General features: G+C 59.8%; 1 protein-coding gene across 3 annotated transcripts; it reads left to right on the top strand.

The window, feature by feature from the left end:
* Positions 1–31: 31 nt before the first annotated feature.
* Positions 32–23,420, top strand: LRCH4 (leucine rich repeats and calponin homology domain containing 4). 3 transcript variants are annotated; one of them, XM_034430853.3, is made up of 18 exons: positions 32–224; positions 14,102–14,246; positions 14,372–14,498; positions 14,809–14,914; positions 15,026–15,162; positions 16,231–16,346; positions 16,483–16,579; positions 16,726–16,813; positions 16,939–17,099; positions 17,289–17,359; positions 17,628–17,762; positions 18,283–18,337; positions 18,717–18,765; positions 19,867–19,989; positions 20,691–20,782; positions 21,074–21,211; positions 21,413–21,490; positions 23,298–23,420. In XM_034430853.3, exons 1-18 carry the CDS (start codon positions 32–34, stop codon positions 23,400–23,402), a joined length of 2,016 nt encoding a protein of 671 aa, XP_034286744.2. In that variant the 3' UTR covers positions 23,403–23,420. The 3 variants fall into 3 exon arrangements, with proteins under 3 accessions (XP_034286744.2, XP_034286743.2, XP_034286742.2); XM_034430852.3 differs by lacking the exon at positions 23,298–23,420 and adding an exon at positions 21,667–23,144 and having other exon boundaries at positions 18,286–18,337; XM_034430851.3 differs by lacking the exon at positions 23,298–23,420 and adding an exon at positions 21,667–23,144.
* Positions 23,421–23,425: the final 5 nt, after the last annotated feature.

Here is a 23,425-nt window from a genome sequence, read left to right as displayed (position 1 = left end):
CGGCCGCAGCGGAAACAGCGGAGGCTACGGGATGGCGGCGGGCGAGGGCGGGGCCGACTCGCTGCCCCCGCCCTCCCCCTCCTTGCCCGGGCCCCTCCCGGGCCCCGAGCGCGCCTTGGAGGAAGCGGTGGCCTCGGGCAGCCTGAGCCTGGCGGGACGGCGGCTGAGGCACTTCCCCGGAGGAGCCGCTCGGCGCTGGGACCTCAGCGACACCACGCAAGCGGGTGAGGTGCTCGGCCACGCCCCCTCCCGGCCACGCGCCGCCGCGCCGCCTCCTCCGAAGCCCCCTACCCCTCCTTAGTTCTCTGGCCCCGCCCCCAGCGGATCTCTTCTGCCCGCAGGCCCCGCCCTCCCCGTTATACTTTGTGTTTCGGACACGCCCCCTGCTGTGCCCCGCCCCTCCGAAGAAGCGGCTGGGACTTTTCTGCGGCTACCGGCCGCTTCCCCGCCCCCCTGGACTCCAGTGCCCATCATCCGCGCCGCCTGGGATGATGGGGGTTGTAGCTTAAGCACCGGGAGGCCCTGTGGGGAAGCCTCAGCAGGGCCTTCTCGGTGCCTTTAACCTCCCGCCAGTCTCTCCTGGGAGCTGGAACGGAGGGCAGCGGGCAGGGGCTCCTCTGCCAGGTGGGTGACAGCCGGCGTGCTAGAGTGATCTTCTGTGGGCTCACCCTCTGCTTTGCATGCAGTCCCTGCTGACTGACACAGTTCTGACCACCGGGGTCCGGCTGCGGCTTCCCCCCTCCCCATGTGCCTGTGCAGGTTGCTTCCTTAGAGAGGCAGGGATGGAGGGCAAGGAGGAACCGGCTTCTCACTGGGGGGAAGTGACTCACCCGAGGCTGGCAGGGCAGCGGCTTCTTCCTGCAGCCACTGGGCCTGCTGGCTCCTGGAATTGCGCGCTTGGCTTGGATGGGGGCCGCATGGTGAGAGACGGAGGCTGGTGGCAGGGCATCCCCATCGCCTCAGCGGTCAGTGGGAGACTCCTAGCCAGTCGGGAGGAATGGCGCCCACCCCCCACCCCTCCCGCAGAGTCTGGATCACTCTTTGAACTTGACCCCTTTGTAAGCCAGGAATTACTGGGGTTGCCGGGGAGGCAGCCTGGATGGTTTTCAGAGGCCGAGTGCCAGAGATGACCAGCGGGAGACCCTGGGCGCACTTGGGGCCTAGGCCGGGAGGGGGGCAGTGGGTTGCTTGTGGCTGCCCTGACCTACTACCACCGGGCAGCCCCCACCCCTCCCTGAGCAGCTGGATTGCAATGGGGGCTAACCATAATTGCTACCCCGCTTTGGGTGCCTCTGACAGCCATGCAGATGTCCCAAACCAAGCAGGGCCCGACTGGAGGGTCTGATTGCCTTGGCTGCACTCAGATCTCTCCCAAAGAGAGATCTCACCCTGTTGCCTGTGGGCTTGCTAGTGTCCTCTCCGCCCCCCCGTGCAGGATCTGTTAGATCAGCCTGCCCAGGTGCCCGATGGGTTCTTTTCATCCTGGACACAGGGCTGAGGTGGCATTGATCCCACTGCTGGGGGAGGCTTTCCATTCCATTGTTCCTCGTACCAGGTCATTGGGGGGGGGAGCATAGTGCCACTGTGGTTTTCCTTCTTTTTCTGCAGCCGGTCTTCAGGGGGAGGGGTTGAGCCCAAAGCCCCTGATTTGTGGTGTGCGGCTGGCTTGAGGCTCTGGTTTGACAGGTACAGGAGGTCCCTGGGGAAGGGGGGGTCACTGGTCAGTCTGGGCTCAGGTATCTCATCTCTGCAAGTAGGCGAATGAATCTCCTCTGGCCAACCATGCAGGGCCACCCAGTTCTGCTCCGGACTGTTGGGTCTGAATGGGACCTGAGCAAGTTTGGGCCTCCCGGGTTTGGGGGCGCTCCTGACAGCCCCACAGCACCTGCCCATCCTGTGCCGTGGGACGGAGCTGTCTCCCTTTGGGTCGATGTCATCTGGGGCTGAGGTGGGTGGGCTCTCCTCTGTCACGACACCTGCTCTCTGGTAAAGCCTCCTCCCCTTCCCTGAGATTTGTAAGCCCCTCACCCCACCCGCCCTCCTGTGAGCCCCCAAACTCCGTGCCTCGGCAGGGTGTGTGTGTGTGCCCGTGGGCTTTGCAATTGGGGGAGAGGCTTCCTGGGCATCATTGCTCTGCCCGGTGTTAAGGTGGTTTTTTTCTTGTTTTCTCATCTGGCGAAGCTGCCCAGAGCTGGCTTGGATTGGAGCAGCCGAGAAATTTGATCACTGGATAAGGATTAGGAGCACTTCCTTGTTCGGCTTCCAGGTGGCCGGGAAGAACCGCTGACTGTTGGCTGGAGCTGCGGCCTTCAGCTCTTTCCTCCTTCAGCTTCCTCCCTCCAGAAACGGAGCTTGGAGGGGCCCCCCAGATCCCTGTGGCCCCCGGGCCTTGGCTAGGTTGCTCCGCTTCGTCCTCAGGAAAGGTCCCCCCAGGAGAGGAGCCTTGGGCCTTGCCAATCACGCCAGGCCATGGCTGGCACAAACCAGGGTTTGTAAGTCTACGTGGAAAGCGGCCTCTGGCTGCCTGGCTGTAAGGAGCTACATCGTTTCTTCCTGCATCTGGTTTACGTTCAGATGTTACCCTGAGGCGAGTCTGATCCTGAGACAGGCTGCAGCTCCCTCAGGGAAAAAAGCCACGTCCCTCCGGCTCCCCCCTTTATGACCCAATCCTTGGCTTTCCCTGGGAGCTTTCCTTCCAGGGATAAAGTTAAAGGAAGCCGTCAGGAAAGGTCTTGAAGAAGAAAACTGGGATAAGCGGAGAGCATAAATTGTGGTTTGGTGTGATATTTGAATTGGGCATTGTGTGAAACCTGGATTGGCTGAGGTCATCCAACACAAACCCACATTGTGATTTCTCAGTCACATTAGAGGGACTGTTCCATTAATTCGGCTCATTCTGGTTTATTCTACAAGCCATGATTAGAGGCCACGGCATGACATCCTGGCTGCACCCTTGTGTTTTACGGAAGAGGTTAGCGTGTCTCCTTCTCTCTATGGAGACGTTGAGTGGGGTGTTTCCCACCTGGAGGTTGGGCTGGCGGCATCTGATTACAAGGCGCGATGGAGAACCGGGCAGCTCAGCGTAGAGGCAGGGGCCTTGCGCAGGCCAGAGTTTCTCCACCAGGTCACCTTTAAGAGGTGTGGACGTCAGGCTGGCTGAGGAATTCTGGGAGTTGAAGTCCGAGCATCTTAAAAGTTGACAAAGTCAAGACTGGCTGGATGAATGAGTTCCGTCTTGGCGCTTCTTGCACTTGTCACTCAGACTTTTTCTGTGCCACAAGATAGGAATCCGGAGCCCGTAAAGAAGAAGAAGACAGAGATCTTATCCGCCGGGTAGCCAGAAGATCAAGTGGGGCTAAAGCAGGCAGAGCTGCCAGGGGAAGAGGTTCTTCCATTTTAGGTTCTGAGCTGCGTTCCTTTTTCCCAGCCGACCGAGTCCAGCTGGCTCCCACCGACAGATCTTGCTGGAGGGCTGTGGAAAAACTGACGGGTGGTGGTGGGGAGATCTGCAGAGTGAGAGAGGCCAGTCCTCCTTTGGGGCAGCCAGTTCAGCTACAGATTAACTCTGTGGGAGGCATTTCCGCAGCTGAGGCTGATGGGACCTCTTTGGAAAGTAAACCTGTTTTGCGTATCTGAGGAGGGGGATGGCGAGGGGCTCAGGGTGGGCCTTCTTTGCCTGGACCGGAGCAAGCCATGGCTCAGCCACAGCGGGGCAGAAGAGGTTCCACCCATTCTGCAGGCCTCCGCTGCCTCCTCCAGCTGCCCTTGGCTCCTCAGCTGGAAGGACCCAGGGGACGCAGGCTGGGCCAGGCCTCTCATTTTCATTGGGTCTCCTCCTCAGGGAAGCCCACCACCCAGTGAGGGTGAGCAATGGGCTGGTGCGTGTCCAGGAATCCCGCTCTCTGGAGTGACCCTTGGAGTGCCCAGACCTTTGTAGCCTGTTGCTCTTGAGAAAGGAATTGGGGGGGGGAGGGCTGGCCGTGTTCCTCAGGCCAAAGGTCATGGCCAGGGGGGCACTCCTGCTCCCCCTTCTTGTTGTGGGTGAGTCTTTGGAAATTGAGTCAGACGGAGCCAAGCTGGGTGGATCAGGCTTAGAGTAGATGCAAAATAGATCCCCAGGTCCCTAACCCTAACCTGGCAGCCCCCCCCCCCGACTTAGGGGCTTCTCTTCTGAGGCAGCTTTCCAAAAAGTAATTAGGAGAATTACTGGCTCTCCCTGCTTCTCCCTTGGTGGAAGAATCCAGGGTGAACCCCTGACCGCCTCCAGCCGAGGGGAGCCCGGCCCCTCCCTCCTCTCCGGCTGCTGGGCCTTTTCCTGAAGCTGCTCAGGGCTGCCTTTCTGGAGCTGGGCAGACTGACCAAGGAGGGAATCCTTCCCTGGCCAGGGCAAACCTTCTCCCCCGAGCCCCCCAAAAAGGGGCTCCTCCCTCGCTCCCCTTTGCCTGGGGGCCTGCCTGTTCCTGGTGGGACCTTTGCTGTCAGAGGGGCCATGGAGCCCTGCAGAGAAGGGGGCTTCCATTCCCTGGAGAGCAGAGAGCACCAGCAGCAGGGAGCCCCTGCCCTATGTCAGCTTTGAACAGCCGTCCTCTTCCTCCTAATAGCTGGGGTGGGATGGGAGCCCCCTCCTCATTATCAGTCAGGAGCCCAACAAGCGGGGTGGCTGCCTAGTTTCCATTTGAGCAAACCGGTGGGGAGAACAGCTTCGGGTTGGGGAGGGTGATATAACTGTCCCATTTTTTTATGGGTACTTGTCAACCCCCCCAAAAAAGGAGAGGGGCCGGGGGCTACTTTATCAAGAGACTCTGGTTCTGCCCCAGGAGCCCATCCCCCTCTCAGTTGTGGGATGGTCGAGGGCTCCGTGGGCCCCTAACCAGGAGCTGGATGCATGCCAGTCTGGCTGGAAACACCCACGGGTTGCTCTGATAGCTGGGTCCTGTCCAAGGGGCCTCTTGGCCGGGTAGGGGAGACTCACTCAGCTCCCCCCATTCTGCCCCCCCCCCAACCAGGGCAGGTCTTTTGCACAGAGAAGGACCTGCCTTCCCTTTGAGTCGCTCTGTGGGGTGGAGGCCCCGGCCGCATAGGACAGGCAAGGCGGCACCCTTGAGAGAAAAGGAGCTGTGGCTGGGCAGCTGGCGTGAGGGTGAGCCTGGATCCAGAGCGGACAGCCAGTTCTGGCTCTGACCGAATGGAGGGCGTCTGGCTCCATTGAAATCCACCAAGCGAGGCTTCCAATCCGAGCCCCTTTGCTGTCCGTCTGCCCCACGGGGCCTGTAGAAGTAACGCTCGGTTCGGCCAGGGTCAGGCCAAAGCAGCGCTCGCAGTGTGACGGAAGGACACTCGGTTCGTCTTTAAGAGGAGCGGATTGTGTGGCTACGCGATGCTTCCGTGGTGCCCTCTCTTCCCTGCCAGGATTTCGGAGGAGCCCTCGGGATGCTTATCATTCTCATGAGAGGCTGGTGAGGTCGCTCCCCCTCGGTGGGGAACAGGAACCTTCAGCCGAGACTCTGGCGGCTGGAATCAAGTCCCCAAGCCTGCTTTCCTTGTCATGCCGCCTCTGGATGTTTGAATGACACGGGCCTGATGCTGACCAGGGACTCCGGTGGCACGATTGGAGGGCTTGGCATCCTCTCCAGAGGAGATGCGCTTCACCCAGCTAGTGGTGCCAGGGAGGCCCCCCTCTGATGAGCAGCATAAGTCTGAGTCAAGGGTGAATCTTACACTCTGAAGGGTTCGGAGGGAGCCTGTGTGCCAGGCGTGCCTCTGTGTGTGTGTGTGTGTGAAAGTTGGGATGGGCCTCTGTGGGGTCCCCATCTCCAGCAGAACCGGGGTGCTGGGAGTTGGGCAAGAGCGTCTTGTGCACCAGGAAGTGGCCTCTTCCTCTTTGCCGCCCCACAGGCGTGGCAAGGGCAACAGGATGGGGAGAATGAGGAAGTCTCTGCGTTGTTGTGGCCTGCGTGCGACCTGAGGGGAGGCAGGAGAGCCGTGACGGGTGATCGGTTCCTGCTGAGGAATCTACCCAGCGTCCCTGGGGCGGGTTCTCAGCCCTGCTCGCCCTTCACTCGTTTCCCCTGGCAGCCGCGTAGTTGCCCAGGAGATGTGACAGCCCTCCCTTGCCCCAAGGCAGGCACGGTGCGAGCTCAGCCCCGGGCAGCTACACGGCTTACACAGTCGGTTCCTGCCAGCAGAAGCCCTGGCTTGTACGAAGGGGCAACTGGTAGAAAGCTGAGTTGCGCCTGCTCTGGCTTGGCGCAGTGCCTGTGCCTTGCCCACTCGGAGGGCAAGGGGGTCTCTTCAGATCCCCCCAGGTGCTCCCTTAGGGAAGGCAGTGAGAAGGAGCTAATCACATTCCTCCAGCTTAGTACCTTTCAGGGATCCAGAGTCTTCCAGTGGCTCAGACCAATTTGCCTTCTTCACCCTGGCAGGCCAGGATGGGCCCAGCATGTGCTCTCTCCCGCCCGCCCCCGCCAGTGATCAGGTTTGGTTCCCCTGTGATTGGATGGGGCTGCCCCCCACCCCCAACTTCCCTTTGACTTACTAGAAGCTTGTTTTTCATGTGTGTTTTCACTTCCTGCTGCCTCCGGTGCAATTTTTCCCTCCCCCAGCCGCCCTCAACGCCTTTCAGCATCAGGAGGCTTAAATGCCTGCCAATTTGCCGCCCAGAGTCACCTTGTAGGGGAGATGGTGGCATAGAAATTTAATAAATAATGATAATGATAATAACGTGGCAGCATCTGGAGACAGCAGAAGAGAAAGAACCAGAGAAGAGAACAAAATGCGAAGACCTGCAAATAGAAATTGAACGACTGTTGGAAAAAGGAAGCAAAGGGAGCACCAATAGCAATAGGCGCCTTGGGTGCAATCCCAGAACATCTGGAGCACCACTGGAACACCATCGGCATCGACAAGTTCACCACAAGTCAATTGCAAAAGGCAGCTTTGCTCGGAATAGCTTACACCGTCCAACATCCACATCTGCCTCTCCCAGGTCCTTGGGAAGACAAAAATGCCCAATCCAATCTGAACATCTGTCTGACTTTGCAAAGAACCCTAATAATAAAAGGAAGGGTATCTCATACTTTAAACTAACCAGGGGAGCCTGAAGACCCCCAGCATGCCACCTGGCATCTCCCTCACGATATCAATGTGGCTTCTGGCTATTTTTGTTGTCGAAGGCCATGTGCAAGCACCCGGCCTCCCCGCTCATTTCCTCGTGCCTGCAGGTGAAGTGGGGCCTTCTCCCCCCTGGTCAGCCCATAGCAAGTTTGAGATGGCACCCGTGCCTGCGTGCAGCAAAGAAATTGGTTAGGAAAAGCAGCAAAGGCCAACAGAAGGGGTTGCAAAAGAAAAGGAAACGGGGGCCCAACCAGGCCCCCCCGTTCATCTCTGGGCCACGGACACAAGTTCTCCAGAGATGCAAAGCATTTCTCGATGCATGGTGGGGCGGAGGTTTGGGGGGAGTGTGCCCCGCACCATTGCACAAGCCCCAAGGGTGTGATTCGCACTGATTGGACTCACACTCTTTTCGTGTGCCTTGATTAGGGCATTGTTTATGGCTTGATATGCACCGCCCTTCCGGGATATCCTTATCAGCAGAGGAAATGGCGGCAACTCATAAGCAGAGGTCTGCCGTAAAACCTCCCCCGCTCACCAGGTGCTCCAGTGCCAGAGCTAGAAGCCAGCCGCCCAGGAGATGGCATCTGTCAGACAGGCACAAGCACACCACAGCCACCCGGTGCGCCAAAGAAAGGAAGCAGGTTGCCAGCACGACACCTTCCCACAAAATGGACGCCCACGCGGCTGTATCCAAAAGGGCCTGACCACTGAACCCAACGGCTACGAAACGGGCAGCAAGGCAGCCGTGGGTCAGAAAGGCCTCCGAAACCCCCAAAAGAGCATGGCAGCCACAGGGCCTCACTGTGGCACCCACAAACCAACGGAAGCCCTCCAGAACAAAGAGGCCAAAGGGCCCAGCAGCCCCAACTTCTGAGGAAGGTCCCGAGGCTCCTTTGCTGGGGGGAGGGGGGGGGCTTCCCTTCTGAAGGGGGCTAGAGGTTCAGGTTAGGGCTGCAGCAGCCGGACAAAAACCGTCTCCTCCAGCCGAGGGATTGTTTGGCTGTGCCTCAGAGTTGAGACTGGTGCTTGGCTTTCTGAGGCCGTCTCAGAATTTCAAGAGTTTATTCCGGTTCTCTCGTCCTTGCCAAAAATGGAAAGGTGGCTGCTTGTGGTTTGAAGGAATGAGGAAGAGCAGAGCCCGAGGACTCGTGAGGGGGCCCCTTCTCCGGCGCTTGCGAGGCCCAGCTGGGCCAGGGTGGGCTGTGCCTGCCTGCTGACAGCCGGAGGCGGCCGCTTTGTGGAGCAGGGAATCTGGATTCCACCAATTCAAATCTGGACGTCGTGCTGATAAAACGCCTTTCTGGGCTCATTTCTCTCCGGTGGCCTTGAGCGGCTGGTGACCTTGCCTTTCTCTCGGGGGCTGGCAGGAATGAAGCCGTTGGGGGCACTGGCACCCCCGTGGCTCTCGGGGGCCCAAAGTATCCCCCAGCTGAGCGGTTGGGCTGTTTCCCCCACCTTTGGCTGCCCCTTATCCCACCGGCTCTGCCCCCAATGATGCAGCCTCTCCTAGAGAAAGGAACACCCCCAGTGACAACCTGACGGGGGATTCAGGAGAGGCCGAAGCCAGAGGAAAAGGGCCGACTGCCCCAAGGCAATGCCCTTCACCCTACTGGTGTGGGGGGTATTGTGCCATCCTGCAAGCCACCAGCCAGGAAAGAAGTGATGGCCTCAGCCTTGCCTGTCTGGTCCTGCCAGAGGACCCAGTCTGGTCGCCATCTGCTCGGACAAGACGGGCCCAGGCAAAGGGGGGGCCCTGGGGACCTCCACCAGCTGGCTCTTGCCAGGGTCTGTTTTGAGTCCCCCTCCCTCCCAGGGCCTTCCCGGCTTGTCTTGAGGGCCTCAAAGGAGCCATCTTACGTTATCCCTGCCCAGGGCCCCGGAGTCAGTGGGCCTGGCACCTGGGGGGCAGTGGGGGCTCTGGGCTACTGCTCTTCACCCACAGGGTCCTTCTGGGAGTCAGGAAGGCTGGGGTGGGGGGAGAGCTTTCTCCATTCCCATCACTCTCTGTCCACTTCCAGGATCCTTGGGCTGTTTCCACAAGGGGGCTTTGGTGCCCTCATGTGTGGGGGGGGTGGGGGGAGAGCTGGCCCGTTGTATTGAGCCTGTTCTGGGCTCTTGCTCTTTAGCCCCCTCCCTTTCCCCCTCCTCAGGATGTGCCCCACAGAGGAAGGGGTCTTGCTTTCCAGCCCACGCTGTTTCCCTGTGTCAGTCCGGCTGCTCTCCTTTTATCCCAGAAGGAAACCATCTGGCCGCTATTTTTAGGCCGGGTCTGGAGTTGCTCTCCCCCGTGCCCCCCCCACCCCCGAGATATCATCTCCTGCCTGGGTGCGCCGGGCAAAGCTGAGCGGGGCAGAGCAGGGGCAGCTGCTGCTTCTGATTTTGGACCTTGGTGGGCAGCTGTGAAATACTCTGCGTGGCTGGGAAGGATCCGCTTGCAGCCGGCCCTTCTCTTCCCCCTCCCCACCCCAGTGGGAATGGGAAAGCAGCAGCTGCCCCACGGATTCCACTGCGGAAGGGACTCCCAAGCCCTGCTCAGAAGCACCGTAAAGGGCCATTTTGACAGGCAGTTTCCATGACTGCAGAGGCCCCTGCAATTGCCTGCCTGGGGCAGAGGTCAACCTTGGAAAATCAGGTTTCTAGTCCTCATGGCTGCCTGGAGGGCCTCTGACGGGTTCTTGGGCTGCCCTGAAGCAGATGGGGCTTCTAGGGACCGGTGCAATGGTCTGGCCTATACCTGGTGCCCAGTGTGAGGGCGCCTGGGGCCCTGAAGTGGCCCGGGGGCTGTGCTGGGAGGGAGCAGAGGGGGAGGGCCGGAGGATCCCTGCCCTGAAGTCGGAGCTGAGGCTGGGCAGGCTGGAAGTTGCACAATGAAGGGATTGCAAGGAGATTCAACACCTGCAAGGCTCCTCTCCAGGGTGGGGGTGGCGGTGGGGGTGGGGTGGAATCAGGCAGGGCTCCCCCAGGCTCCCCACCCAAGTGGGAGTTCCTGGGGGGCAAAGCCGCCGTCCTCATGGTGGCTACGGACCCCCCTCCATCCCCGAGACGCCCCAGGGCCTTTCCCCACCCCCTGGTGGGAGGGAGAGGCCCCCTGTTGTGCTGGGCCCTGCTGCTGGCTGGGGGTCACGTTGAGAGGCCCCCGTCAGCTGGACCATGGGGGGGAGGGGGCAGAGGACAGGCCCTGTGTGGGGGGGGAGCTGACCCAGAGGCTGACACACAAGGCCATGAAGCCCAGAGGTTGTCCGAACCCCCCATCCCCCCCCCTCGGTCTCTCAGACACAAGCCCATCCACCCAGCAGGAGCCCTTTGGCCGCCTGGAGTCGGTTTTGGTTTCGATGGTCTTTTGATTGTGACAAAGATTTGTTTTTATTTGTTGCTCCCCTTCCGGTTGGAGCTGCCTAGACTCCTCCAAGGCCAGGCCCAGGCCTGCCTAGACCAAATAAAACATTATCCTAAATAAATACCCAGCCGGCACCGTTGCCTGCGGGTCTGGGTTGTGTCGGGGCCTGGTGTGCAGGAGAGTGTGGCGTGTACACCAGCATAACTGGAGGGCCTCTCTGGTCTGGGACTGTGATTCCAGCAGCTGTACCTCAGGACCCATCATCCCCAAACAGCCCAGGTCAGCCTCTGCTGGTGGCCGACTTGCTTCCCCTCCGGCTCCCAAGTTCTTCCGAGCAGCCAGGCCTGGCTCCCAGTTATCCTCCGATGAGGACCCCTCCCCCCAGTGAAACTGGGTCTTTTGGGGGAGCCCCCCCTCCCTTGGTCCTTTCCTTCCTCACGAGGAGTTCCTGCCTTCAGGGAGAGGCTAAAGGCTTCTTCAGCCGCTAGGCCCGTAGATGTTTGCCCCTCGGGTCTTTTGCAAACGGAAGCCCCCTGGGGGTCTGCCAAGGGCCTTTCGGAAGTGGGCTTCCTATGAGACCTCGTAGCAAACAAAGACGGGGGTCCGTTGCATGAAGAGGCCCTGCTTTTCTCCTGGGCAAGGGGGAAGGGGGGGAAATCCCCAATTGCATAAGGGGTTCGGAGGGCACCATCCGCTCAGAAGCCGCAGTGTCGTCCTGGGACTCCCGGGGCCTGTCTGTGGCTTGGCGGGGGTTCTCCCTTGCCTTGGCGGGGGGCTCCTCACACGGAGAGCAGCACCGGGGGAGGCGGCCCCCTCTCTTTCTCTCTTGGGGGGCTGCCCAGCATTGCTGGAGTTGCTGGCTGGTTCCGAGGCTGCCCTCCCTGGCCCGGCTCTCTGGGCTGAAGCCACAGGTTGCCTCTGCGGTCAGTAAAGGAAGCCTGGTAGCAGCAGCAGGGAGAGGCTCAGGGAAGTGGGGGTGGGCGCTCTCTGCACATGCTCCAGCGGACGACCTCCCCCCCCACGTCAGTCTGCTTGCCCTGCTAAGGTGGGCCACGGGCTCCCAGGGAGGGTACATGGCTTCTGAGTCCATCAGGGCTGCCCGGGGAATGATTGTCCACAGGCTTTTGCACGGGGTGGGGGTGGGGCGCCTGAAGTGTCCTTGAAGACCATCCGGTGCCTTGGCCCCCTCCCCTCCGGGTCGGCCGGACAGTGGCCATCTGTGTCCAGGGAAGGTCACGTGGGGCAGCCGGTCTGTCGCTATTGTTCAGGTGGGGGTGGGGGGCGGTTGGCTCCGTGCTACCATCTACCAGCTGCCATCACTTCTCCCCCCCCCCAAAGAACATCTGCACGTGATCCCTTGGGTTGAAGATAGGTAACCTACATTAGGGAAGGTTTGCAATTAGATAATGGGAGGTTTGGGGCTCCTAATGGTATACGAGGAACTGTTTAAAAATTAGATGGCCGAGTGGGGACACAAGACAGAATAACAGAGTTGGAAGGGACCTTGGAGGTCTTCTAGTCCAGCCTCCTGCTCAAGCAGGAAACCCTATGCCATTCCGACAAGTGGCTGTCCAGCCTCTTCTTGAAAACCCCCAGGGTTAAGGGGTGGGGGGGGCGGAGAGGGTTTTGGGGTGAAAGAATGGAAGCAGCATCCACAGGTTCCTGGGCTGAGTGAGTCTTGTGGATCTCCTGTGCCTTTGGAACACGGAATAAAAATTGGAAGGGACCTTGGAGGTCCTCTAGTCCAACCCCCTGCTTTCTCTGAACTCATCTGAAAAAGCCCGGGGGGGGGGGGGAGAACGTTGCGCTTGGAAAGACACGGGATCCAGCGATCTCTCAAGGAAGGATTGGCCACACAGCCATGGCGTTTCCCTGGGTTGATGGTTGAAATGCTACATTTTTGAACACCGTACCTGCATTGTAAGTTTCAAGAAGATGGAACTAGGCTAACCTGGCCGAACGGCCCTGGACAGGTAGCTCAGAGGCAGCTCCGGCTGAAGAGCCCCTCCTGGTGGAGCTGCTCCCGGGCTCCCTGCATGGGCTGGAAGCGGCTTCTAAATTTAGCCCGGGAGCATCCCGGAAGCCAGAGTGCGCAGCAGCATTTCGGAGGCCAGTCCTGGGCCTTTCTTGGCTCTTCCCTGCCCTCCCCAGAGGCTCTGGCAAGGAATGGCTTGCAAAGCCCTCCGTTTGGGGCCTGTTTCTTTTCCACGGCCACAAAGCCCCCTTCCCTGTGTCAGAGAGCTCCCTGAAGGCTGAAAAGCTGGCATGTTTCCCGGTGGGGGATCCGCTCTCAAGACCGCAGGGAAGAAGATTCCCTGCTCCTGGAACAAGGGAGCCCGGTTTCGTTAAGCGGAATGGGTTTCTTGGAAATGAGAGTTCCCTCCCAGAGGAGTCCAAGTTCAGAACGTCAAGATTATTTTCTTGTATGTCCCACCCGCCCATCCCCCCCTTTCTCAGCCAAAGGGAAACATTGGTCTATCTCAGGGTCTCCAAAGTTGGCCACTTTTAAGACTGGTGGACCTCAACTCCCAGAATTCCCCAGCCAGCCACGCGTGGGAGTTGAAATCCAGCAGTCTTAAAAGTGGCCAAGTCTGGAGACCCTAATTCAAGCTTCTCCTATAGAGAGGACTATATTTTTGACGAGAGAGAGAGAGAGAGAGAGAGAGAGAGAGAGAGAGAGATCTGGACAGTTCTATTTACTCTTCCAAAGCTGAAAGGGAGGGAAGGCCAGAGTCTTGTGAGCACCGCTTACCCTCTAATGTCCCTTTGTGACGTTAAGCGGGACAAAGTATTCGGACTGCTTTGGCATCTCCAGCAGGGGCAGCCCAGAGAGAGGCCAAGGGGGGGGTTGTCCTCCCCCCTTGGCCTCTCTCCCTCTGAAATTAGGGAGTCCCCACATTTCAGTACCAACTGGGTTTAAGTGCAGCTTAAAGGGCAGGGCTGGGCTTGTGTCTCTAAAGAGCAGCAACCCAAGTCAGCAAGTTGTGTGGGCTTCAATGCTGGAGGTTTTATTTTTTTTAATTTTTTTTAATTAATTTTTTTTATTTTATAAACAAACAAACAAACAATACATAATCAGTCATTCAATATATCTTCTGAGTACATCTTTTGTATCTTCTTTTTACTCTTCCAATATTTATCATATCTTAATATCATTTCCTTTATTATGACATTTCCCCCACATTTCTTACTTCTCTATTATCTCTCTCTTAGTTTTATTAAAAATTAAACAACAATTTTATCCCCAACAACCTTCAACCCCCCCTCCCCCCCCCCGACTTCCCAGAGCAAAAACAGGGTGTAACATTAAACAAGCATAAGCTAAAATGTACTAACTTACTACAAGATTCAAAACTCCCTCACACTCTTTAACTCTAAAGAGCAGCAACCCAAGTCAGCAAGTTGTGCGGGCTTCAGTGCTGGAGGTTTTAAATAAGAGTTTGGACAGCCATTTGTCTGAGATGGTACAGGATTTCCTGCTTGAGCAGGGGGTTGGACTAGAAGACCTCCAAGCTCCCTTCCAACTCTGCTGTTCTGTCAGAGGGGTCCGGGGAATGAGGGGAGCCTTGTCACAGTAGGGCATCTTCCCCTTTGGGTCAGCAGCTCCCCTTGGGAAGGATTCTGGGATCTCACGATTCTCCTTCCGCACAGATCTCTCACGGAACCGCTTTGCCGAAGTGCCTGAAGACGCCTGCCACTTGATGTCCCTGGAAGGGCTGAGCCTGTACCACAACTGCCTGCGCAGCCTCCCTCCAGCCATTGCCAACCTCCAGGCCCTCACCCACCTGAACGTTAGGTACTCGGGGAAGGGAGGCAGCCGGGGGCAGCTGGAGCAAAGGGCCGGGCTGCTGTGCCGGGGTCCCGGCAGGTTCTCGGGTGCCTCCGGAGACCTTCTCAGCCAGCCTGCCTTCCTCCCCACAGCCGGAACCAGATCTCCGCCCTGCCCGCCTGCCTGTGCCGCCTGCCCCTCAAAGTTCTCATTGCCAGCAACAACAAGCTGGCCTCCCTGCCGGAGGACATCGGCTCCCTCGGCAGCCTTCGCCAGCTGGTGAGTCTGCTGGGTGGGCAGAGGGACCCTCGGAGAAAGGCACAGGACAGGACAGGCTTTTGGGGCTCCAAGCTGGAAGCCAGAGACGGGGAAGCTGCCCAAATCCATGTGGCTGCAGCACCGTGCAGAACCCTCTTGTGGCTGCCCAGATGTGGCGATGATGGGCAGGGGCTTGAGGGAGGGGTTCGGAGGGCTCTTCGGAGTGGCCAACATCTTGCGGTTCAGCTCTGGCCTGTGCCCTTCCCATCAGCAGTCTGTTTTGGGGAGAGGCCGGGGGTTCACTCAGTTCCCTTTGTCCCTTCCTGGCCAGGATGTCAGCAGCAATGAGCTGCGGTCCCTCCCGGGGAGCATGGGAGGCCTGGAGTGTCTTCGGGATCTCAATGTTCGCCGGAACCAGATCACCATCCTGCCTGAAGGTCAGCAGTTTGGCCAGCCGGCCTCTCCAGGTCGAGTCCGCTGAGCACCTGGGGCATTTGGGGCGCTGGCTGCCCCCGGAGCCTTTCCGACTGCCCCCTTTGCCTTTGCAGAGTTGGCTGAGCTTCCGCTGGTGCGGCTGGACTTTTCCTGCAACCTGGTCACTCGCCTTCCGGTCTGCTTCCGCCACTTGCGATCCCTGCAGTGCCTCCTCCTGGAGAACAATCCCCTGCAGTTCCCACCTGCTCAGGTAGGCGGCCCACCCGCCACGCCCAGCTCCTCATTGAGCACCTGGGCCTTTCCCCTGGATCTGGCTGACCCTGCCCACCCCCGGCTAATCCCAGGCTGCTTCAGGGATGGAGGCTGGGAGTATGGTGGCCCAGGAAAGGAGGAGGAGGGAAAAAAATTAAATGAGAAAAAATAACGGCAATACGATTGGCTGAAGGGAGACACTAATCGCATGTAAATAAATAATAAATTCTGATCAAATAAGAAATGGGAAAGGACCATGAAGATGCTACTGTATTTGGCTCGAGCCCCCATTGCCCTGTTCCATATTTGAAACACGCGGAAGCTTTCAAAATCTTTCAGAATAAAGGAAACTGCGATCTGCCCCTCTAGTTTTCAGGCTAAGGTAAATGTGCCAGAAATGCGGCAGTCAAAGGAAGTTGAAAATAAAATAAAGGTTCCTATAATAAAATGATGCGCAGCCTCAAAACAAACTTTAATGTAAAAGTTACTGGCGTAAGAGAAAATTGTGAGTGTAAACTTTGCAATCTGTCGAAACAGCGCCTGCCCCTCCCTCATCCGAGGCCTTCCATCCTGCCAGCCACCCCAGGGAGAAAAGGGGGCTGCTCAGCCTTCAAGCGCTGCTTTCTCCTCTGCCAGGGATCTAATCCCAGCCCAGGAGGCAGAGCGGTCAGGAGAGAAATGGCAGCACTTTTTTTGTTGCAAGGTCTCGAAAAATGGGCAATCCTCCCTCTCCTGCCACAGAGAAAACCTTGGTTCCCTCTTTTTCCACCTGCCCGATTTCCGCAGGGCGGTCTCTGCTCTTGTGATCCAGCAGAGCGGATCCTGTCCTCTGAGCCTCCTTGCCAGGAACATCAGCCACACCTGTCGTGGGGTGGGGGCTTCGTCCCACAGCCTGGAAAGGAGCTCTACTGCTCCTTGGCCGGCTGGCCAGAGGACTTCACCCGGCCCTTGGGGGTCCCCTCAGCTCATCAGGCCAGGGAGGAGTCGCAGAGGGATGCAGGCCTGGCCGTTCCTTCCAAGCAGCTGGGATGGCCATTCCGTGTCTGATGGGGCCTCATTTCCGCAGGTCTGCCTGAAAGGCAAAATCCACATCTTCAAATACCTCAACGTCGAGGCCTGCGGCAAAGGCAGGCCGGACCTGGCAGAACTCGCCCAGGGACGCCCGGCCGGCTTTGGCACGTGGTAAGGAGCCAAGGGCAGGCCCCAGAAGGGGCTGTTGGCCATGGTGCCAGTTTCAGCCTCCAGTCAGAGGGAAGGACCTCGGTGATAGCCGGAGCCTCACTCTTGGGGCCGCTTCAGCTACTGTCCTGCCTTTCAGCCTCCCAGATGACTTCTATCTGGCACGGCAACATGGCGGCCTCGACTCGGGCTTCCACAGTGTGGACAGTGGCAGCAAGCGGTGGTCGGGGAATGAGGTACGTGGTGCCTGGTGGGTGAACTCCCTTCGTCCTTTTCCCGTGCTGGAGGAGGGAGCCTCACAGGAGCAGGAGAGACCCTGCAGCCAGGGCTGAAAAGGGGGGCCCTAGGTTTTGCCCTGACTGGGGGCCTCTCTCTTCCTCAGTCCACCGACGAGTTCTCCGACCTCTCCTTCCGCGTTGCCGAGTTGGCCCGTGACCCCAAGCAGCTGAGGGAGAAGCGTGGAGGGGCAGGTGAGCACAGGAGAGGATGGGGGTTGTGCGTCCGCCAGCATTGCCATAGCGGAGGAGGGCTGGAGAGCGCCAAGGCAGCTGGAGCCCAGTTCTTGCTCACAGCTGTTCCCTATCCCCACCCCCAGGCGATGCCGGAGAACTGGAACAGATCGACTACATTGATAGCAGCGTGAACGGGGAGGAGGAAGAGGAGGATTCACTGGTGGAGGAAGAGGCGATGGGGCCCCCTCCGGCTGGGAGGGCCAGCAAGGCATGGTCCGGCTTCCCCGGGACAGCGCCCCACGAGGTAAGGGGGCTGCCTCTGGGGAACCTCTCACTCAATCAGCAGAGCAGCTGGGACTCTGTTCCTGGAGGCCGTGGGAAAATACTCTGATTCCTGTGCCGAGCAGCAAGATTGGTTCTGACCTGGGGGGGAGGGGAATGGAGGGGGGAGGAGGGAAGCCCCCGCACTGACTCCTGTGCCCGTCTTCCATAGGAGCCCCAGAAACACGCCAGGATCCCTTCTCAGAGAGTGGGCGCTGCAGAGCCAGGGCTGACGACTGGCAGGTACGGGGCACTCCCTGGCCAGCAGTGTTGCCTTGGGGAGGCCAGCAGAAAGTGGGGTCTTGCCCTGCCAGGTCTCTGCCAAGAGGGGGCTGGTCCTCCTCCAGGAATCGCGAGGCGGGCAGGCCAGTTCTTCTGCCTCTCCGGACATGCCCCCCTCCTAGCACAGTCAATCCTTGGCTCTGCGGACTGGGTGCTTTGGGGCCCCACCACTGGCTCGGCCTGAGCAGCTCCCCCCCGTGGACTTAGACCCTTCCTCCCCATTTTTTAGGAGCAGCAGTGGGGCCGGCCTCGCCAAGCCAGAGTTCTCAGCCGAGGAGCGCCGTCGCCCTGAACTCCTGCAGCTATGGCAGGAAAGGGAGCGCCAGCACCAGCGGTGGACACAGGGGGCCGAGAGGCCGGACAGGTGGGCATCTGCGACTCCCTGGCATCGGGGGCTTTGGAGCCCTCCAGCTGGGGGAGTCGGTCCTTCCCCCAGTCTCCAGTCAGCAGAGACCATATTGGCTGGCATCCTCTCCATGGGTCTGCAGGCATATGCAGGGGCAGCTGAAGCCACTGTGCCTCCTGCTAGATGACCAGAGAGATGCCCTCTGCCAGCCTTTCCTCTCCAGGAAGTGCCCCTCCAACCTCTGGAAGGAATTGGCCTCCCCCACATGTGCTCAGTTAAATCGCTAAGCGCCTCCTAGTTGACTTCAGACACCTCCAGGATTAGGTGGGGGGCGCAGCAGGAGCCAGTCGCCTTCAGCGAACAGGGAGGCTTTGGCCCCTCTTGCCCGTTCTCTGCCTCACAGCCTGTCCTCCTCCTGGCTCCTTCGGAGGTCTCTGCTCTTTCCCAAAGGCCAGAGATGGAGGGCTGGCAAAGGGCACCCAGGGTCTCCGTGGGGCTGGCTGGGTCTCGGTCCTGAAGGCGCCTCTTGTTTCCGCAGCAGCAGCCTGGCCGAGAAGGGCAGTGGCCTCCCTCAGCCGAAGCATCCTGGCCAGGTAAGAGCTACCACAAGTGCTGCCTTCGCCCTGGCACCACCCTCTAGGGAAAGGTGGGGCTGGGTGGCAGGTGGAGAGAGACGGCCACTGGCTCAGCCCCTTGTGGGAACCAGGGTGGGCCGAGAAGGCGGAACAGGTTTACTTGGGCCCTGCGTGTTGTATGAACTTCTCTGTGCCGTGTGAATTCAGCTGGTGGGGCTGGGGCTGTTTGGGTCCTGGAGAGAGGGCAGGGCTGGTGCTGTGGATGCTGGGTCTTCTGGCAGCCGCCCGCTTGATGTGCGTCCTTGTCCAGTGGGCAGAGGCCTGGCAAACCCCCTGGCTCTGCACCCCGTCTGAATGCAGGCGCTGGCCCTGACCTCCTCCCTTTGTGGCCTTTCAGGGAGCCGAACAGCCGGCTGGTTCCCCCAGGCACAGTCCACGCTCTGCAGGTAGGTCCCCCCCACCCCCACCCCAGAAGAGAAGCTGCAGGACCTCCCGAGCCCTTCCTTGCTCTGTCCTGACAGCCAAGGGGGGAGGGACGGGAAGACTCGGCCGAGGGCCTGTTGCGAGGCCTCTGCTCTGGGGGTGGCTCAGCCTGCCTCCCAGGCCCCCGTCCACACCCCCTTCAGGGTACATGGCATTAGGTGGAAAAGGACACGGCAAGGAGAGGCGGAGAGGAGGGAGGAGAGGCCAGGCAGCTGGGCCTGATTTTACCCCATTTAGTGTCATACCCCCCCCCCACACACACACACACCTCTCGCTCTTTGCCGTCAACCACTCCAGTCTGCCACTCCAGTCGCTGCTTTCCATTTTCTAAAACTTCATTTTGCATTTTTGAGAATCTCAGAAGCTCCACTCAGGCTTTCATTTTTCAATGTTTCTCTCTTTCCTGTGTCTCTTTAGCATTCTTTCCTCCTTCCTTCTTTCTCTCTGTACGTCGCCCGGAGAGTCTTTTCACGCGGGCCGCTCACTTCACTGCATTCGCTTCACACCCGTTCACACCCACACTCCCATTCCCTCCAGGCGGCTGCATGCTCAGTGGCCCTTTCCCACTGAATCCAGTTGGCGAATTTTTGCCAAAACCCCCGCCCCCCCCCTTTAGGTAAGGAAACGGGCAGAGGTAGGTCCCCATTTCTTTCCTCCAAGAGGCCACGAATACTTTAACTGCTTTCCTGCCGGCCAAGCCTCCCCTGCCCACTTTCCCCTTCTTGGCAAACCGCCTTCCAAGGCGCAGCGATGCATCGAGCGAAGGCTTAATTTGCTTCCCTGCCAGGCACGGATCCCCCTGGCCTTTGCTCCGTTTCCCTCTGCTCTCTCGTTCCTGACTTCTTCTGTTCTCTCTCTTCTTCCTTCTCTTTGATTTTATTGTAGATCCTTTTTTTGACTCTTGTGAGCTCACCCAGAGTGGTTTGATAAGTAAATAAACACCCTGATGCCTGTGCCCCACCAACTAGGTGGTGTGTGAGGTGCGTGGACACACACTGTCCCCTCCCCTGGCTCCCAGAATCCTGTGAGTCCCTGGCCAACCTTGAGCCCTTCTGCCCGTACAGACCCTCTGCTCTGCCAGAGCTCCACGGCGGCCAGTCTTGCGCCCCGCGATGCCAGCTTGGCGCAGAGGCCTTCCAGCTTCCTCTTCCGCTCTTCCTCCCAAAAGAGCACCCAGCGGAGTTCGGGTGAGTGTTCGAGAGAAGCCGGGGCCGTGAGATTCTTCCCCCGTGCCACTTGGCAGGCCCGTCCGGGCGGCTTCGAGCTCCCTCTGACCGCTGAAAAGTAGCTCCTGGCTGCTGATGGCATCGGGACGGGGCTTGAAAAGGGCAGAGGAGAGAGGGGGGACCCCGGGGTTAGGAAAGGAGGGTGGCAGGAAGAGTTGCAGCATAACTATAGTGAGGGCTGCCAAGGTGTGGGCTCAGCCAGCTGAGACGCCAACGGGTCTCTTCGGAAGCAGGGAGAGGAACGCAAGCTCCGTTTTGCTCCAAGGGCAAAACCCGTTTCAAGTTTTGACGGTCTGGAGAACGTTCGGAAGCGGCTGGCACACAACTCCCTAATGCACTGAGGGGGGTGGGGGGAGTGGAGCAGAGCGTAATCCAACTGGCAGGATTCTGTCAGTTCAGCAGTTTCAGCCACAGCACCTTTGGCTTCCCTGTGGGGCCTGGTCTGCCTGATGGGGCTGAGAGGGGCCAAATAGAGGGGCAGCCCCCGGAAGCTACTCTGCTGCCCCCGCTTCTTCTCGTCAGCAGTCGGGTCCTCAGTCAGCCACTCGGGGCGATCCTCCTAGCTGGCTGCAGCTCCCCAGAGACAAGCTTGCCCTTCTGGGAGGCCCCAGCCAGGCTCAGCATTATAGGCTTCCCTGAGCGCTGCCAAACCCTCCTTGCAGATTCCCCGTCTCCTGAGCTCAGCAGCCCCTCGAGGTCCCGTGCGGGATCCCAGGCCCCAGACGAGAGGGAGCTCCTTGGACAGCTGCGCAAGGTGGGAGTTCTGGTGGCTCTGTCCCAGCTGCGATCTGGGGCGGGGCACGTCTAAGCAAGGTGTGGCCAAACCCAGAGAATGGCTTCCGGGTGGAGGGTCACAGCTGGAAGTTGGGGTGTCCCGAGAGGGAGGGGAGGGGATGGAGCTGGCACTCAAGCTGGGCAGGGACAGCATCCTGCTGCCAAGGCCTTGGGCCCCAAGGGGAGCCTTTGGGGTACATTATCAAGCCTGGCACCCCAGCCTCAAAGGCAGCTGTCGGCCTCTGGAGCCTCTCTTTCCCCTCCCCCCCAGGCAATTGAGTCCCATCTGAACCTAATACTGGCGGAGGACTTGGGCGAGGCCCTGGCCGACGGGGTCATCCTTTGCCAGCTGGCAAACCGTCTGTGCCCACGCTCTGTGCCTTTCATCCACGTGCCCTCGCCTGCTGTGGTGAGCCTCTCTTTGGAAGGGCTGGGGGGCAGAACGGGTCTCACTCCTGCCTCAGGGTAGCCTTGGCTGGCAACAGGCTGCCTGGGCTCCACTGCAGCTGAAAGCGCCTCTGCCTGGGCCACTGCTGCCTGTGCGTGCCCGGCAGGCTGAGCCTCCTCGCTGCCCTTGCCCACCGACACCCCTCTCTCTCCTTTGCCACAGCCGAAGCTGAATGCCGCCAAAAGCCGCAAGAATCTGCAGAGCTTCCTGGCCGCCTGCCGCCAGCTTGGGATTCCAGAGGTGAGGCTGGGTAGGCGGTCCCTGGGGGGCCCCTTCCCCACCATTTCTTTCAGGGCCTGCCCTCCCCCCCTCCAAGCAAAAGCAGGCGTTCCCCCGCCCTTCCTCGCTTCTGTTCCGTGTTCTCTTAACGTTTACGTGTCCGTCTTTCTGTGCCTGTGTTCTCTCGCCTGCCGCAGGTGTCTCTCTGTGGTGGCCCAGACATTGCCCTCCTCCTCCAAGGCAACGTCCGTGGCTTCCTGTGCCTGCTGGAGGCCTTGCTGCTGCTACACCCAGCGGCAGGGGGGCCCCTTGCCCCCGCTGCCCTCCATGGCCACCTCGCCGGCTTTGGTGTCTTCTATGCCTGCGTCATGTTGCTGTTGTACTTTGCCTATTGCCAACTGTGTGGCTTCTGCTGCTGCTGCTGAGCGCTTGGACGCTCGTCCTGACGGCCGCCAAACTGAGCAGGACCGCCCGGCTCCCAGCAGCCCCTGCGGAGCCGGACCTTGCATTACCCGGTCAGAGACTCCGGCCGCAGGCAGGCTGCCCCTTGCTAGGGAAATCTGTCCTCTGGTTTCAGACCGTTAACCGGCAACCCTCCCGGCTTCGCTCACCCAGGCCTCCGTTCTTCAGGCAGCCAAATGGGTTGGGGGCAGTGAAGGACCCCCGGCAATCCATGTCCCTTTCTCCAGTCAGGGTCTCCTGACCCCGCCCCGCCCGAGGCTGCCGGTCCTCCCATTTCAAACCCACCAGGGCCCTCTTGGTCACACCTGTGCCTTCTCCCCAGAACCTGCCGCCATGGCCTTCTCTCCCCCGTGCCCCTTTGGCTCCCCTTCCCAAGTGCCTCCTGGGGCAGGATGGCCCTGGTGTGCCCCACCTGGCAACCCTGAGGCCTGCGCTTGCTTTTGGCCCGCAGGAATCGAGCTGCTTGGAGCACAGCAGCTCTGGGTTGTCCAGTCCCAGTGCGGGCGCTCTGGTCTTCTGGCCGAGAGTTGGAGCCTTTTGTAGCTTTTGCAAGGAGGCCTGGTGGGCTATTTTGCCCTCTGGAACGAGAGCCGGCCTGCTTGGCAGTTGGGCCACGTCCTTTCAAGGGCTGCGGGGCAAATGGCCCCAACCTCCTGGGAGACCCGGGCACTCGCTCGCCACAGCAGCAGCCTGACCCTGGGGCACAGCAGGACCCCTCCTCTACCTCAGGCCGCCTGTGCTGGAGGGTCCCGAGTGGGACCTCCTCTGGATGAAGGTGGGAGGGAGGAGCCCCCGTGTGCCCCCAGCCTCTCGGCCTGGCCCGCCTTGGCCCCAGCAGCTCCTTTGCTCTTCCAGTTCAGGGGAAACGCCTTAATGGTTGCCCTTTCTGGCCCGGCCCCCCCTTCAATAACGCTCCCCATCTGCTGCCTTAAATGCGTTAAATGATATATATATATTTTTTACACACACACACGAACATATATATATGTATATGTATATATATATGTATATTTGAAGATCTATGGGAGGTTGTGAAGATTTGTGTTTCTACCACTTGTACCATATTGTAAATATCGCCTCTTATTTATCGTCTTCCTCCCCGCGGGAAGGAAAGGCCCCCAAGGGCTGCAGCTCCTTCCCCTCCCCCCCCCACGCTCCCCCTGTATTTGCCCGAAAAAAGAAAAGGGAAAAAAAGGGATTTTTCCAAGCGGAATCTCGGCCTCCGTCTCGCTTTCTTGCTCGCCGGCGCCTCCTCCCCCTCCCCCCCGCGCGCTTCCCGGGCTGCCCCGGGCGGAGGGGCTGAGGGCTGCGGGGGGCCCCGGGCGAGACCCCCGCCGCTGACCGGCGCCTCCCCTCGCCCCCCCAGGCCGAGCTCCGCTGCCCCCGCGGGATGGACGACCAGGACCTGCCCCGAATGGCCGCCGCGGTGCGGGCGCTGCTGGCCGCCGACGGGAGGGGCGGGGCGGCCTAGGGGGAGGGGGCGGGAGGGGCGGC

This window comes from Pantherophis guttatus, chromosome 4 (genome assembly GCF_059756535.1).
Source record: "Pantherophis guttatus breed Tessera chromosome 4, ASM5975653v1, whole genome shotgun sequence".
Classification (NCBI taxonomy): Eukaryota; Metazoa; Chordata; class Lepidosauria; order Squamata; family Colubridae; genus Pantherophis; species Pantherophis guttatus.
This window is presented reverse-complemented; position numbering and strand designations above follow the sequence as displayed.

What these genes read in the sequence shown, in the direction of transcription:
- LRCH4 (XM_034430851.3), top strand. Translation starts at nt 32, where the DNA reads ATGGCGGCGGGCGAGGGCGGGGCCGACTCGCTGCCCCCGCCCTCCCCC. An exon ending in GATCACCATCCTGCCTGAAG is followed by an intron (nt 14,915 to 15,025) that starts GTCAGCAGTTTG and finishes TTGCCTTTGCAG; the next exon opens with AGTTGGCTGAGCTTCCGCTG. An exon ending in GGGGCCGAGAGGCCGGACAG is followed by an intron (nt 17,763 to 18,282) that starts GTGGGCATCTGC and finishes TTGTTTCCGCAG; the next exon opens with CAGCAGCCTGGCCGAGAAGG.